Below are 16,918 nucleotides of genomic sequence, written 5' to 3' on the forward strand. Positions count from 1 at the left end.
GTAGATAGACAGACAGACATAGACAACAAAGTGCGTCTGTAAGTATTCCGTTTTGGTTGGCTGATTGATTTGTGAGAGGGGACCGAACAGCGCGGTCATCGGTCCATGGGATTAGGGAGGATGGAGAAGGACGTCGGCTTTGCCCTTTCAAAGGAACCATCCCGGCATTTGCCTGAAGCGATTTGGGGAAATCTCAGGAAACCTAAACCAGGATGGTTGGAGGCGGTTTTGAACTGTCGTTCCTGCCGAATGCAAGTTTCGTTTTTACCAATTAAGATACGGAAGCCTAAAAATTAAGAACATAGAATCAGCTGTTGAAAACAATAGAGTTTCTGTCCGATACAATAATTCGACAACATCTAATCTGCTTCCATACTAAACTGAATCGTCGACGGCGTCAGCTGTTTGTGGTCGTCCCTCTATACAAGAAGCACATTTTACGGAACATATTCCAGAATCGGACATAGTTTACGACGTGAATGTTATAAGCTCAAGTTATGGTCGTTCCAAGTAGCTTAGATATCACCCGTAGCACGGTAATGTATCTGCATGTAAAAGATATACCCTTGTAAAATCGGATGGTACTCTTGAAAATAAGAATTTTGTAGTCCTATGCGTAGGTTAAAATTTGTTCAAAATGGTTCAAATGGTTCTGAGCACTGTGGGACTTAACTTCTGAGGTCATCAGTCCCCTAGAACTTTGAACTACTTAAACCTAAGGACATCACACACATCCATGCCCGAGCGGGATTCGAACCGGCGACCGTAGCGGTAGCGCGGTTCCAGACTGTAGCGCCTAGAACCGCTCGGCCACTCAGGCCGGCTTAAAATTTGTGCGCCGGCCGCGGTGGTCTCGCGGTTCTAGGCGCGCAGTCCGGAACCGTGCGACTGCTACGGTCGCAGGTTCGAATCCTGCCTCGGGCATGGATGTGTGTGATGTCCTTAGGTTAGTTAGGTTTAAGTAGTTCTAAGTTCTAGGGGACTGATGACCACAGCAGTTGAGTCCCATAGTGCTCAGAGCCATTTGAACCATTTTTTTTTTTTTAATTTGTGCCACGTTTTTGCCTTCATTCAAGTGTTAAAACGTGTGTGAGTGACCAACCTGCGGAGGTCATCGGTCCCTAGACTTACACACTACTTAAAATAACTTGTCTTAAGAACAACACTCACACCCATGTCCGAGATAGGACTCGAGCCTCCGGCGCGAGTGGTCGCGCAATCCGTGACATAGCACCTCTAACCGCGCGGCCACTCCGCGCGGCTCTGCCTTCATTCATGTCGAAGATTATAGCCTTGTGAAACCGTACGAATTTCTTTAACACTCTGTACTGTTAAGGTCCTGTTCAGTCCAAGAGGCCTGCCGAACTGCACGGCTAGCATGGTGGCCACTGTCTCTTCGATAAACACTGGCAAGATCTCCGAGGAGGATGGCCGTTCTGCTACGGGATCAGAACAAAAGAAGGCGCTAACCACGGACAGACGACCAGCCACCCTTGTGAATACTTTGATTGCATCTCGCTGCCACATTCCCGCGGCTGTCGTCAACACCTGCTTCCATCGGATACCGAAACGAGGCTCGAGGTCAGAGAGAACGGCGCTCGGTCCGGCCGCCTGTGACCCACTTCTGCGTGCGCCGCGGCCTCATCGATTGACATCGACGCGGGTTTTCCGTGAAACGTTGTTCGTGTGACGTTGGCTCGTCATCCATCAGCACGATAAAACGAACGTTTGCAGCGAATGATCTTGTTGGTTATGGGAACCTTGGCAATTAAACACCGCGGGTGCCCAGCCCGCTGTGGTGTGTGTTTTAGTTTTATGGACGCTCAACAGCAAAATGGGACATAACAGAATTCATTCTAATCTTTTCATCTACATCTGCTCGATTACTGTGCAACTGACACTCAAGTGTTTGGTAAAGGATTCGATAACCACTTTCAGACTATCTCTAAATCGTTCCATCCTCGAACAGTACTTCGGAAAAATGAACGACTAAATCTTTCCGTGAGCGCTCTGACTTCTCTTCTTTTATTATCTTAGTTATTTCTATACGTATTGGTAGCCGTCAGCAAAATATTTTCGTATTCGAAGGAGAAAGTTGGAGGTAGAAACTTCGGGACAAGTAACTGAAAACGCTGGCCGGCCGCGGTGGCCGAGCGGTTCTAGCCGCTTCAGTCCGGAACCGCGCGACTGCTACGGTCGCAGGTTCGAATCCTGCCTCGGGCATGGATGTGTGTGATGTCCTTAGGTTAGTTAGGTTTGAGTAGTTCTAAGTTCTAGGGGACTGATGACCTCAGATGTTAAGTCTCATAGTGCTCAGAGCCATTTTTGAACTGAATACGCGTTTATTTTAATGATCAACGCTCCTGTTTGTTTTTCACGTTCGTGAAACACTTTCCCCTAACTCGCTTTAATAGAAACGAGCTGCCTTCCTTTGAACTTTTCGAGTCCTCCGTCAATGTTATGTGGTAAAGATTCCATACCAAGCAGCAATATTCCAGACAAGTGTAACGTAGGTAGTTTGTTTATTGGATTTGTTGAATCTAAGTGCTCTGCCAATAAACCGAAATTCTTGGTTTATCTTCCGAATAACATTTTTTATGCGGTGGTTCCAGTTTAAGTTGTTCGTAACTGTAATCGCTAGATATGTAGTTGAATCGAAAATCTTTAAATCTGTGTGACGTAGCGTATAACGGAAATTTAACGGAATTTCTGTGGATTACGTCAAATCCATTTTGTTTAGGGATAATTGCTACTTTTCGCACCATGCAGATTTCTTGTCCAAATCATTTTGCAATTCCTTTCATCTTCCGATCACTTTACTAGGCGATAAACGACAGTCTCACAGGGCTGCTCAGATTTTTTCCTAAATATTTTATATAAATTAAAAACAACAGAGGGCTTGTAAGACTTCGTTGGCGAACGACACATGTCACTTCTGTTTCACTCGATGATTTCTTGTCAGTTACTACGAATTGTGACCTTTCTGACACTAAATCACGAAACGAAGTCACACAACTGAAACGATACTCCACAGATATGCAGTCTGATTAAAAACTGCTTGTGAGGAACAGCGTCAAAAGCCTTCTGGGAATCTAGAAATATGGAGTGAACTTGAGATCCCTTGCTGACAGCAATGCAACAGAAATGACTTTACTGTAGATAAATATTATTAAAAAAATGTAAATTTGTCGACAGATTCGAGAAACAACTTGCACATTCTATTTAAAACAATGAGCTACTGCGTTACTCTTAGGAAATATTACGTTTTGTGCGACTGATGGTTTTAGTAACATATGTTATGAATTGAGGAAGATGAGTAGGATAATTCAAACATGTTGAAAATTGTACTGACTAGAGAGAAATCACAAAAAGAGCAACACAGGCTTCAATCTTGGGACCATTCCATTAGTATCCAGTGTTGTGTGCTGGAAGAGTGGCAGTGATGTCATCTATATGAGGCACTGTTCCGTCGGCTGCCGCGACTCCATGACATACGCCAAACCGTAGGCCACGTGCAAGCAGATTTGCGAATACCTCCGGGACCACGAGATATCTGGACCCCATAACGAAATATTGTGACGTCACTCTAGTCGCCTTGTCCGCCACACTTTGTGAACGCTTCGCTCCGTGCAGGGCCACTGGAAGTAAGTATGTCAATGAAACGGTACCAACTAAATGTCTTAACTTTGTAGAGTGCTACCGAGAGCTTGCATGGATTCAGATGCTCAGTTAAGAATCATCAGACTCGTCTGAAATAGTTATTCATTCCGAGATAGAGACGGCTGTTGGCAATCATAAGACCTGCAGCGTCACGTAATGTGACGCATGTGCCGTTGTCTGTCTTTCTTGTGGGACTCAAGCTGCCTATAGTGACGTCATAGCCTGAGTGCTAAGCGCAGGCATAGGTGTGGTGGCTCAAGAATTCACAGTGCGATTTCCAGCGCGAAATTTTGGTACGAAAGTGCAAACTGCCATGTACTGTGCATTTCATGCAGTTACATTACGCCGTAAATTATCTCTATAGGAGTTGTTGTTGTTGTTGTGGTCTTCAGTCCTGAGACTGGTTTGATGCAGCGCTCCATCCTACTCTATCCTGTGCAATCTTCTTCATCTCCCAGTACCTACTGCAACCTACATCCTTCTGAATCTGCTTAGTGTATTCATCTCTTGGTCTCCCTCTACGATTTTTACCCTCCACGCTGCCCTCCAATGCTAAAATTGTGATCCCTTGATTCCTCAAAACATGTCCTACCAACCGATCCCTTCTTCTAGTCAAGTTGTCCCACAAACTTCTCTTCTCCCCAATCCTATTCAATACCTCCTCATTAGTTACGTGATCTACCCACCGTATCTTCAGCATTCTTCTGTAGCACCACATTTCGAAAGCTTCTATTCTCTTCTTGTCCAAACTAGTTATCGTCCATGTTTCACTTCCATACATGGCTACACTCCATACAAATACTTTCAGAAACGATTTCCTGACACTTAAATCTATACTCGATGTTAACAAATTTCTCTTCTTCAGAAACGATTTTCTTGCCATTGCCATTCTACATTTTATATCCTCTCTACTTCGACCATCATCAGTTATTTTACTCCCTAAATAGCAAAACTCCTTTACTGCTTTAAGTGTCTCATTTCCTAATCTAATTCACGCAGCATCACCCGATTTAATTTGACTACATTCCATTATCCTCGTCTTGCTTTTGTTGATGTTCATCTTATATCCTCCTTTCAAGACACTGTCCATTCCGTTCAACTGCTCTTCCAAGTCCTTTGCTGTCTCTGACAGAATTACAATGTCATCGGCAAACCTCAAAGTTTTTACTTGTTCTCCATGAATTTTAATACCTACTCCGAATTTTTCTTTTGTTTCCTTTACTGCTTGCTCAATATACAGATTGAATAACATCGGATAGAGGCTACAACCCTGTCTCACTCCTTTCCCAACCACTGCTTCCCTTTCATGCCCCTCGACTCTTATAACTGCCATCTGGTTTCTGTACAAATTGTAAATAGCCTTTCGCTCCCTGTATTTTACCCCTGCCACCTTCAGAATTTGAAAGAGAGTATTCCAGTTAACATTGTCAAAAGCTTTCTCACGTGTCCCAACATTTCTACGGAATCCATACTGATCTTCCCCGAGGTCCGCTTCTACCAGTTTTTCCATTCGTCTATAAAGAATTCGCCTTAGTATTTTGCAGCTGTGACTTATTAAACTGATAGTTCGGTAATTTTCACATCTGTCAACACCTGCTTTCTTTGGGATTGGAATCTGAGGGTATTTCGCTTGTTTCATACATCTTGCTCACCAGATGGTAGAGTTTTGTCATGACTGGCTCTCCCAAGGCCATCAGTAGTTCTAATGGAATGTTGTCTACTCCCGGGGCCTTGTTTCGACTCAGGTCTTTCAGTGCTCAGTCAAACTCTTCACGCAGTATCTTATCTCCCATTTCGTCTTCGTCTACATCCTCTTCCATTTCCTTAATATTGTCCTCAAGTACATCGCCCTTGTATAAAAACTCTATATACTCCTTCCACCTTTCTGCTTTCCCTTCTTTGCTTAGAACTGAGTTGCCATCTGAGCTCTTGATATTCATACAAGTGGTTCTCTTCTCTCCAAAGGTCTCTTTAATTTTCCTGTAGGCAGTATCTGTCTTACCCCTAGTGAGACAAGCCTCTACATCCTTACATTTCACCTCTAGCCATCCTTGCCTAGCCGTTTTGCACTTCCTGTCGATCTCATTTTTGAGACGTTTGTATTCCTTTTTGCCTGCTTCATTCACTGCATTTTTATATTTTCTCCTTTCATCAATTAAATTGAATATTTCTTCTGTTACCCAACGATTTCTATTAGTCCTCGTCTTTTTACCTACTTGATCGTCTGCTGCCTTCACTACTTCATCCCTCAGAGCTACCCATTCTTCTTCTACTGTATTTCTTTCCCCCATTCCTGTCAATTGTTCCCTTATGCTTTCCCTGAAACTCTGTACAACCTCTGGTTCTTTCAGTTTGTCCAGGTCCCATCTCCTTAATTTCCCACCTTTTTGCAGTTTCTTCAGTTTCAATCTGCAGTTCATAACCAATAGATTGTGGTCAGAATCCACATCTGCCCCTGGAAATGTCTTACAATTTAAAACCTGGTTCCTAAATCTCTGTCTTACCATTATATAATCTATCTGATACCTTTTAGTATCTCCAGGATTCTTCCAGGTATACAACCTTCTTTTATGATTCTTGAACCAAGTGTTAGCTATGATTAAGTTATGCTCTGTGCAAAATTCTACAAGGCGTCTTTCTCTTTCATTTCATCCCCCCAATCCATATTCACCTACTATGTTTCCTTCTCTCCCTTTTTCTACTGACGAATTCCAGTCACCCATGACTATTAAATTTTCGTCTCCCTTCACTACCTGAATAATTTCTTTTATCTCGTCATACATTTCATCAGTTTCTTCATCATCTGCACAGCTAGTTGGCATATAAACTTGTACTACTGTAGTAGGCATGGGCTTTGTGTCTATCTTGGCCACAATAATACGTTCACTATGCTGTTTGTAGTAGCTAACCTGCACTCCTATTTTTTTATTCATTATTAAACCTACTCCTGCATTACCCCTATTTGATTTTGTATTTATAACCCTGTATTCGCCTGACCAAAAGTCTTGTCCCTCCTGCCACCGAACTTCACTAATTCCCACTATATCTAACTTTAACCTACCCATTTCCCTTTTTAAATTTTCTAACGTACCTGCCCGATTAAGGGATCTGACATTCCACGCTCCGATTCGTAGAACGCCAGTTTTCTTTCTCCTGATAATGACGTCCCCTTGTGTAGTCCCCGCCCGGAGATCCGAATGGGGGACTATTTTACCTCCGGAATATTTTACCCAAGAGGACGCCATCATCATTTAATCATGCAGTAAAGCTGCATGTCCTCGGGAAAAATTACGGCTGTAGTTTCCCCTTGCTTTCAGCCGTTGGCAGTACCAGCACAGCAAGGCCGTTTTGGTTAATGTTACAAGGCCAGATCAGTCAATCATCCAGACTGTTGCCCCTGCAACTACTGAAAAGGCTGCTACCCCTCTTCAGCAACCACGTGTTTGTCTGGCCTCTCAACAGATAACCCTCCGTTGTGTTTGCACCTATGGTACGACCATCTGTATCGCTGAGGCACGCAAGCCTCCCCACCGACGGCAAGTTCCATGGTACATGGGGGGTCTATAGGAGTATAATAACTATAAACACTCTTCAACAATATTACTTTAAACACAATGTACCTGCAAGACGATTACTTGTTTCTTTTTCGAGCTTTTGTGAAACGTGAAATTTAAAAAAAAAAAATAGAGGTACAACTAGCCAGGAAAGACGCACCACTATACAGAAGCCTGCATTTATTTTGAAAATGTAAGGAACTTTCGTTGTAGTTTCGGTTATTTCTTATGTTCGAATAATTGTTTGTGAAAATATTTTCCAAAATTTAACTTGTTCTTAAAACTCATATTTTTCACATCATTACCACTAGTGAGCCTACATTTATAAGAAAAGTGATTAGAGTTAATTTTTAGAAATAAACTTTTAAAGTAATCAGATATGAGTGCTTAAAACACTCAAGGACTATATGGAATATTAAATGAGATGGACGCTTTCAGTCGCCTGTGAACAGGCTAAGTAAATATGAAATAATGTCACTGTTTATCCTCGTTGCAGCGAACTCATCACTGCTGGCAACAAGTGCTTTGGAGTTAGCGGTCCCATTTACGAATTTTAATAAACAAAGTGATACATGACCACCAAAGTACATATTAAGCTTAAATCATTATGAGAGGATTATATCGTCACCTATAAAGGGGACTGTCCGATTTGCCATATTGATTTTCAAGAAGTTTTGGTCATAATTGAGAAGTATCAATATAATCATATTCTTTGTAATTCTTGTTTTAGGCCAAAGATGTTAGAGTAACTCAGAGTATCAGTGCGTCGTGCGTGTTCGACAGTTTGTTTATGTACTTGATTTGAAAAGGATGGAAGCTGGCCTGTTGTGTACTGGAGGCAGCATTATTTACAAAAGATTTTGTAATAACATGTTTTGAAGAATATTGAAGATACTGAGCAATTATTAATGGAAGAATTACAAACTCAAGTGTTAAGGTAATCCAGTTTTTTTCATATTTGTAACTGCGTAGTTTCTCATTGTTAGGACATTGCGTACAGCTGAAGTTTGCTGTAGTAATATTATAATGCAACATATTGCCTTATAATTGAAATAAGTGTCAAGGAAAGTAATTGTACATAGGGCAATTATTAAGAAATGTTTTTCTAACTTGTCTAGTTGTGAGAACTTTATGAAAGGGTGTATCTTTGTTATGGTTTAATTATACTAGGTGTCTTTGTTCTTATTTATCAGTCTTTAAGTTTAGTTCCTCATTTTTCATTCTTTATCTTTATGATCGCGACTTGTATGCTGCAGAAGCATTTTTATGAAAAGTGATAAGATACCGGCTTGCAATGCGCATAGCAAGTACGGTAAATGAAATTTGGTTTTTGACAGTTTCATCATTATCTTAATAGTGACAGATTGCGAAATAGACGAGCGTTCCGTAATCAGGGGTAGGCCAATAAATTTAATTATCATCAAAGTTCATATCCACAGTACGGTACAGTGATTGTCAGAGTGTACTTGTGAAAATAACCAAATAAATCCACATATTAAAATGTTTCGCTTACTTAAACTCAAAATTTCTTATGAATGCAAAAGTGGAGCGTAGTTCTACAGGCTGACAGTTCCCGCACATGTCTGGTTCATCTTCCAATGTTTGATTTTTTGGGTGGTATCTCAAGCAATTTCCAATACTTAATTTTTGGTGTCCTGGACTGTGCGGCTGGTCCCGTGCGGAGGTTCGAGTCCTCCCTCGGGCATGGGTGTGTGTGTTTGTCCTTAGGATAATTTAGGATAAGTAGTGTGTAAGCTTAGGGACTGATGACCTTAGAAGTAAAGTCCCATAAGATTTCACACACATCTGAATTTTTGGTGGGAGGTAGTCCGTCCGAAGATTTCTTTCGTCTGTAAAGAAAAGGAAAGTGGAATCTCATTCGCCTATTAACAAATGAAGAATCGTCACTGATATTGACGTCCACCACTCTACAGAATGAAAATGGTATGCCATTTCAAACTCAGTCACCAATTACTAACCATAATCACAACACTATTTCTTATTGTCGAGGAATGAGGTAGCCGGCCGCGGTGGTCTCGTGGTTCTAGGCGCGCAGTCCGGAACCGCGCGACTGCTACGGTCGCAGGTTCGAATCCTGCCTCGGGCATGGATGTGTGTGACGTCCTTAGGTTAGTTAGGTTTAACTAGTTCTAAGTTCTAGGGGACTGATGACCTAAGATGTTAAGTCCCATAGTGCTCAGAGCCATTTGAACCATTTTTTTGAGGAATGAGGTGGCGATACGATTTTTCAGTTGACTTAACGGTATAGATATTCCGCGGTGCTGTTTAGTGGCGAGCTACAGCAAAGTAGATAGCATAGGAATCTTCTCCGTGAAAAAATACATGTGCAGTGTGCTAGAAAATTCTCCTAACAGATTTTTAGGAATCGTAGAGGGCACTGAGTAGACAATGTTTTCCGGATAAAATGCAAACTGTTTTTTTTTTTTAATTACTGCAGATGTAGAAATAGGGCCGCAGCACTCACACATTCTTTGCCCATAAACTAGTTCCCCGAACAGTAGGAACTTCGTATTTCTCCTAGTTTAGGATTCCCTGAGCAGTAACGAAACGAATGGTGACTCAGGTACCAGACTTCCGTGTGCACACCAGAAAGTTCGTAGAAAATAACAGAAGCGCCAAAGAAATTAGTATAAGCATGCATATTCAAATACAGAGATATCTAAACAGGCAGAATACGGCGCTGCGGTCGGCAACGCCTAAGGACAGAAAATGTCTGGCGCAGTTCTTAGATCGGTTACTGTTGCTACAGTGGCAGGTTATCAAGATTTAAGTGAGTTTGAACGTGGTGTTATAGTCGCCGTATGAGCGATGGGACACAGCATCTCCGAGGCAGCGATGAAGTGGAGATTTTCCCGCACGACCATTTCACGAGTGTACCGGGAATTCGGGAATTCGGTAAAACACAAAATCTCCGACATCGCTGAGGCAGAAAAAAGATCCGTCAAGAACGTTCAACGTGAGAGAAGTGCAACCCTTACGCAAATTGCTGCAGATTTCAATGATGGGCATCAACAAGTGCCAGCATGCCAACCATTCAACGAAATATCATCGATATGGGATTTCGGAGCCGAAGGCCCACTCGTGTACCCTTGATGACAGCATGGCACAAAGCTTTGCGCCTCGCCTGGGCCCGTTAACTCCGACATCGGACTGTTGATGATTGGAAACATGTTGCCTGGTCGGACGAGTCTCGTTTCAAATTGTATCATACTGATGGACGTGTATGGGTATGGAGACAACCTCATGAATCCAGGGACCCTGCATGTCAGCAGGGGACTGTTCAAACAGGTGGAGGTTCTGTAATGGTGTGGGACGTGTGCAGTTGGAATGATATTAGACTCCTGATAAGTCTAGATACGAGTCTGACAGGCGACGCGTATAAGCATCCTGTCTGATCACCTGCACCCATTCATGCCCACTGTGCATTCCGACGGACTGGGGCAAATCCAGCAGGACAATGGGACACCCGACACGTTCAGAATTTCTACAGAGTGGCTCCAGGAACACTCTTCTGAGTTTAAAATTTTCCGCTGGCCACCAGACTCTCCAGACATTATTGAGCATATCTGGGATGCCTTGCAACGTGCTGTTCAGAAGGGATCTCCACCCCCTCTGACTCTTACGCGTTTATGGACAGCCGTGCAGGGTTCATGGTGTCATTTCCCCTCAGCACTACTTCAGACATTAATCGAGTCCATGCCGCGTCGTGTTGCGGCACTTCTGCGAGCTCGCGGGCGCCCTGCACGATATTAGGAAGGCGTGACAGTTTCTTGGGGTCTTCAGTGTATGGCAGTCTGTGTTAGTATCTCATGTATTCTCCAAATACTTTATGCATTTACGAAACGTGTGTTATGCCGCCAGCCGGCCGCGGTGGCCGAGCGGTTCTAGGCGGTTCAGTCCAGAACCGCGCGACTGCTGCGGTCGCAGGTTCGAATTCTGCCTCGGGCATGGATGTGTGTGATGTTCTTAGGTTAGTTAGGTTTAAGTAGTTCTAAGTTCTAGGGGACTGATGACCTCAGATGTTAAGTCCTATAGTGCTCAGAGCCATTTGAAACATTTTTTTTTTTTTTTGTTATACTGCCAAAAAGAATCAATGCTGGTTGTGAAGGTAAACTGCTGATAAGTAACTGTAGAAAAGCCCTGAAATAGGCACCCTGCAATAATTTTATAACAGTGCATTTTAGAATTACATGAAATTTAAAATCTTCTGTGTGTTGTCAGTTATTCCTCCAGCCATTGGACGAGTGTTGTGAATGCTTCTTGAGGCACTCTACAGTCGTCTGGACGAAATTATTATTTGTGAAGGGAAGGAAAACTGCACGGAATGGTCATATTGTTAGTGGTCAGTTGCTTCCATTCAAAGATGGACTTTACCCTATCGAATGTGGCACTTACCATCACACTAATGGCCCATTACACATGATCAGAAATCTTTCTACCCTACTGAACACTCTGATGTCTCATTGATACTGAGTGTGGGATTCAAAAACTTTCATCTCCATGATCTATATTTTCAATGTGAAACACTAATCGCTATTCTCTGTAGGAGACAATAAGATAAGGCACGTATATCACACTGAGAAAGATATTTGCAAAGTCAAGGGACATCTCAAGCGTGACAGATTATATCCACAGTCCGTGAAAGAGACATACAGTGGAATGGAAAGGGGGAATTCTGCATTTAGAGGCCCATCTGTTAGCATTATTCTGAGACATTATTCTCGATTGAATTAGCAGAAGACAGATTTGTATGAATGAAGGTAAGCTGCCGTAGATGAATGTGCAACTACGGAGGTTGGACAAAAATTTGTAAACACCAAAAACATTATACATTACCATGCCTAATACGGTGTAGAAAGACAGTTGGCATTCAAAACAGCTTCTAGTCGTCTTGGCATGAATAAATACTGGCCCTATATGGTTTTTATTGGAATCTTATATCATTCTTCCTGCAAATTCGAGGCATTTCAGGGAACGACGGTAGAGATGGTTAGCGATCGAGTATCTTTGTCTTCTAAGTAGAGTCACATTCTAAATAGCGACAGAAATCGGCCGCGGCCTTAACAGAGTAAGCATCACAGCATTCACATGATGTGATCTAGGAAGACCTGACTTTGGATGAGCCGGCCGGGGTGGCCGAGCGGTTCTAGGCGCTGCAGTCTGGAACCGCGCTACGGCTACGATCGCAGGTTCGAATCCCGCCTCGGGCATGGATGTGTGTGATGTCCTTAGGTTAGTTAGGTTTAAGTAGTTCTAAGTTCTAGGGGACTGATGACCTGAGATGTTAAGTCCCATAGTGCTCAGAGCCATTTGAACCATTTGAACTTTGGATGGACGGGCGAGGATTCCATCCCCGTTCCTTTTCAGTGCCAGACCATTGGCTTAATCACCATGCTAACTCGCACAGTGAAGTATTTACCAAATTTCAGTTCATGTTTTGCGTCCGCGTTGCATCGCTTTCGATTTTGCTTTATTCAAAGTAAAATGAAACTTAATTTTACCAAAGGTCTGACATCGTATATAAAGGGTAGTCGAAAACAGTCTGCAGGGCTCGTAAGGTTGTTAACGGTAGGTTGTGCTAAGAAACAATTGCTAAAGAAAAAATTGGATACTTCGCGCCGTTTCCGAGTTATTTAGCATTGAAGTTTGCCTATCAGGCAGTACGCTCACAGGTTCAGGCAGCCCGCCAGATACAATAAATTAGTGTCAGTTGTTCTCATAGCGCACGAGAGTGCTCAGCCTTTGGTTCGGGTTCAATCCCTACTACCGTCCCATGTCCAATTTTGTATCACTCTGTTGTTAGGTTTTAAGAAACCACAGGAAGAACATTTTGGCGACACCGTCTCTGGCGGGCCGCTTGGATTTACGCACGAAATGGGCTGACTGACTAAAGGCAATGTTAAAGTAACACGGAAACGGCCCAACGTATCGAATTTTTTCTTGACAATTATTTTTCAGCACACACTTGCAACTTTTTCAAAGTGTTACTGATCATTCCGTAAATAAATGTACGTTTGAAATTAAGAGACTTCCACACCGTTTGACCGATCAGCATGAAAGTTGGCTCATACAGGGTGCTCTAAAATTCCTCTTAAATCTTCCAGGACTTGTAGAGAACACTGAGAAGACAGTGTTTTGAACTGTCCAGATACTACCGTTTCCGTGCTAGAACCATCTGAAAACATGTTGGTAACGCGACCAAATTTATTAGGTGTGACCCAGAACATCACTTGTTTTACAATTCCATTCATTAATAACCAAACAAACAAAGAGGAAACTTAACAAGTTTTCGCTATTAATGCTGTTTACAGTTAAACCGTTTTACTGTTTTGAAAGGCGGGTTAGCCTTTTGATTCACTACAAGTACGGTGCATAAACTGTATGTACGAATGACATTCGTAGAATGAACGGTTTTTAGTTCTACCTCTTCCAATTCGGGTGTGCGGCGTGTGCTTGGAGCACCAGTTACATCTGTTGACGGTGAAGGTACCCCTTTCTCTAAGCCATGGCGTAATTGTGGCGAAAAGTGTATACGATGTAGATAACGACCTTGATAAAGGCGAAGAGCAGACCTTCCATTACCGTGAGCTTTAGACCTTTGCCGTACAGAAGGATCATGTCGGTGTATTCTGCAAACGTGTACTCAGCCATGTTGCTCTAACACTCACAGACACGTGAATGAGCCTCTAACCAGGTGAGAGAGGTAGGACAGACGTCAAATGACATCAGCCGATCAGACGTAACCCCCCCCCCCCCCCCCCCACTACTACACTGTTTCATACCTACGTAGAAAACATTTTTTCAGACGGCTGTGGCAGGGGAACGGTACGTTTCCGGACACGTTTCCCAATTAAAAACATTGTCTACTCAGTGCCCTCTACTATTCCTAAAAATCTGTTAGGAGAATTTTCTAGCACACTGCACATGTATTTTTTCATGGAGAAGATTCCTATGCTATCTACTTTGCTGTAGTTCGCCACTAAACAGCACCGAGGAATATCTATACCGTTAAGTCAACTGAAAAATCGTATCGCCACCTCATTCCTCAACAATAAGAAATAGTGGTTGTGATTATGGTTAGTAATTGGTGACTGAGTTTGAAATGGCATACCATTTTCATTCTGTAGAGTGGTGGACGTCAATATCAGTGACGATTCTTCATTTGTTAATAGGCGAATGACATTCAACTTTCCTTTTCTTTACAGACGAAAGAAATCTTCGGACGGACTACCTCCCACCAAAAATTCAGATGTGTGTGAAATCTTATGGGACTTTACTTCTAAGGCCATCAGTCCTTAAGCTTACACACTACTTAACCTAAATTATCCTAAGGACAAACACACACACCCATGCCCGAGGGAGGACTCGAACCTCCGCACGGGACCAGCCGCACAGTCCAGGACACCAAAAAATTAAGTATTGGAAATTGCTTGAAATACCACCCAAAAAATCAAACACTGGAAGATGAACCAGACATGTGCGGGAACTGTCAGCCTGTAGAACTGCTGACGCTTCTAAAGAGCGAGGCACGCGGTGGGAATCTGTGCGAATCAGAATCCGTGCTTCCAAAGCTGCTGAAAAATAGCAGGTATCGTTCCCATAGAACTTTTGTCAACTTCACAACTGAATATCTTACAAGGGGTTTCCTCCGAAAATCGCCAACAACTTCAGGAATCACGATTGGCTATGCTGGCGAGCTATCTTGGCTCTAAATATGATGACGTCAGTCGAAATAATAATAAGACTCAATTGAAAATTCCCGTTGCGGTTACGAAATACAAATCCGTTGACACAGTTACAGAAGACGATCGAGCTGTTAATTACCCAGTAGAATTTCTGAATTAATTGGAACCTGCTGGAATGTCAGCGCTCATATTGACGTTGAGAGCTGGCTCACCAGTACTGCTCCTTCGGAATCTCAACACGCCAAAGTAGTTCAGCTGAGCCAGACTTTCCGTGAAAAACACTGATTCCGAATATGTTTGAAGCAACAATAATTAACAGCAGACGTAAAGAAGGAGATGTGCTGATTCCGCGCATTCCACTGATTCCCACCGATTTGCCCTTCACGTTCAAACGAATAAAGTTTCCCCTTCCGTCTTGCTTTCGGGATGACAGTCAACAAAGCTCAAGGGTCGTCACTGCGCATTGTAGGAATAAATTTAGAAAATCCACGTTTTTCTCATGGTGAACTACATGTTGCTTACTCCAGAGTAAGAACTCCAAAAGCTCTGTACATATATACACCAAATCAAAATACCGAAAATATTGTTTAGCCATTCGCGTGACGCTGTTAGCATTACTGAAATTATATCAAGTTGTTTCGCGTATGTAGCAAACAGAATAGTCAAACGTATTTCTCATTCACGCCATTTATTAATAAAATGTATATAGTTCATCACAAATTTATACCGACAACAATATAGGAATCTCATTAATATGAACTATAATTTTCCACTTTTTTCTACAGCAAATTATAGATTCTGAACTACATACAGATCATCCTTTTTTGTGCATGCTCTGGTAAAGAAATATACATAGGCAGGACAACGTCTGCCAGGTTTAGCTAGATCTAAATAAAACCTTAGTGAACTGACAATCTTGATATCAGCAACGGATCAATACTCTGTTTAAAACACTTTAGAAAATATTTAAAGTTCGTCGTTGGATGTAAGGAAAACACTAGATATTAATTTTTAAGAGAGCTGATTGTTGAATGTTCCATAAGTATTGTTACTTCTTATTTAAAGTCAATGCAAAATGTTTAGACGGCGTTGACACATATTTCTCACAACCTGCACGTAAGTAAAAATACATTTATCGTAATTAAGTGATGGCTTATTCGTGGGGGGTTATCTTTGTTATCTAGATGAATACTAGAATTATTCACAATCGATTTCTGTTATCTCGTGTAGGTATGATGAATAACTTACCGAGCACCATGAGGCTTTTGTTGATGTTGTTGGCCTCCTCGAGCGTTTTGCCTTCGCTGTGTGTCTTCTTCGTCATCTCGCTACCGGCCAGGTCCACGAAGTTGATTTTACCCTGCTTCGTTAAAAATACTCCTTCATTGCCGACCTGAAACAACGTAGGCTGACATTTTAGAAAGAATTTAGGAAGAGACAAAATATAATGATAAAAAAAACGCCGAGATTGAGTTTGGCTTTAATATAAATTACACTGAGGGACGAAAGTTATGGAATAGCGATATGCACATATACAGATGACGGCAAGGTATAAAAGGACAGTGCAACAGCGAAACTGTCATTTGTACTCAGGTGATTCACCTAAAAAGGTTTCGGATTTGATTATGGCCACACGACGGGAAATAACAGACTCCGAATGTTTAGTGGTAGTTGGAACTAGACACATGGGACATCCATTTCGGAAATAGTTAGGAAATTCAGTATTCCGAGATCCACAGGTCCAAAATGCGCCGAGAATACTAAATTTCAGGCATTACTTCTCATCACGGTCAATGCAGTGACCGACGGTCTTCACTTAAAGACCGATACCAGTGCCGTTTGCCGGCCGCGGTGGTCTAGCGGTACTAGGCGCTCAGTCCGGAACCGTGCGACTGCTACGGTCGCAGGTTCGAATCCTGCCCCGGGCATGGATGTGTGTGACGTCCTTAGGTTAGTTAGGTTTAATTAGTTCTAAGTTCTAGGGGACTGATGACCACA

The 16,918-nt window shown here is 42.4% G+C and overlaps 1 protein-coding gene across 1 annotated transcript in view; it reads right to left on the reverse strand.

Moving 5' to 3' along the window:
• The window catches only part of LOC126210745 (kinesin-like protein KIF12), a gene marked incomplete at its 3' end in the record, with an annotated part of 623,286 nt that overhangs the window by 144,038 nt on the left and 462,330 nt on the right, over window positions 1–16,918 (reverse strand). Inside the window, exon 9 of the mRNA XM_049940000.1 lies at window positions 16,169–16,313. Within this exon, the coding sequence (XP_049795957.1) occupies window positions 16,169–16,313 (145 nt within the window). The remainder of the gene's footprint in view (window positions 1–16,168; window positions 16,314–16,918) is intronic.

The sequence above is a fragment of the Schistocerca nitens genome, chromosome 1 (assembly GCF_023898315.1).
Source record: "Schistocerca nitens isolate TAMUIC-IGC-003100 chromosome 1, iqSchNite1.1, whole genome shotgun sequence".
Classification (NCBI taxonomy): Eukaryota; Metazoa; Arthropoda; class Insecta; order Orthoptera; family Acrididae; genus Schistocerca; species Schistocerca nitens.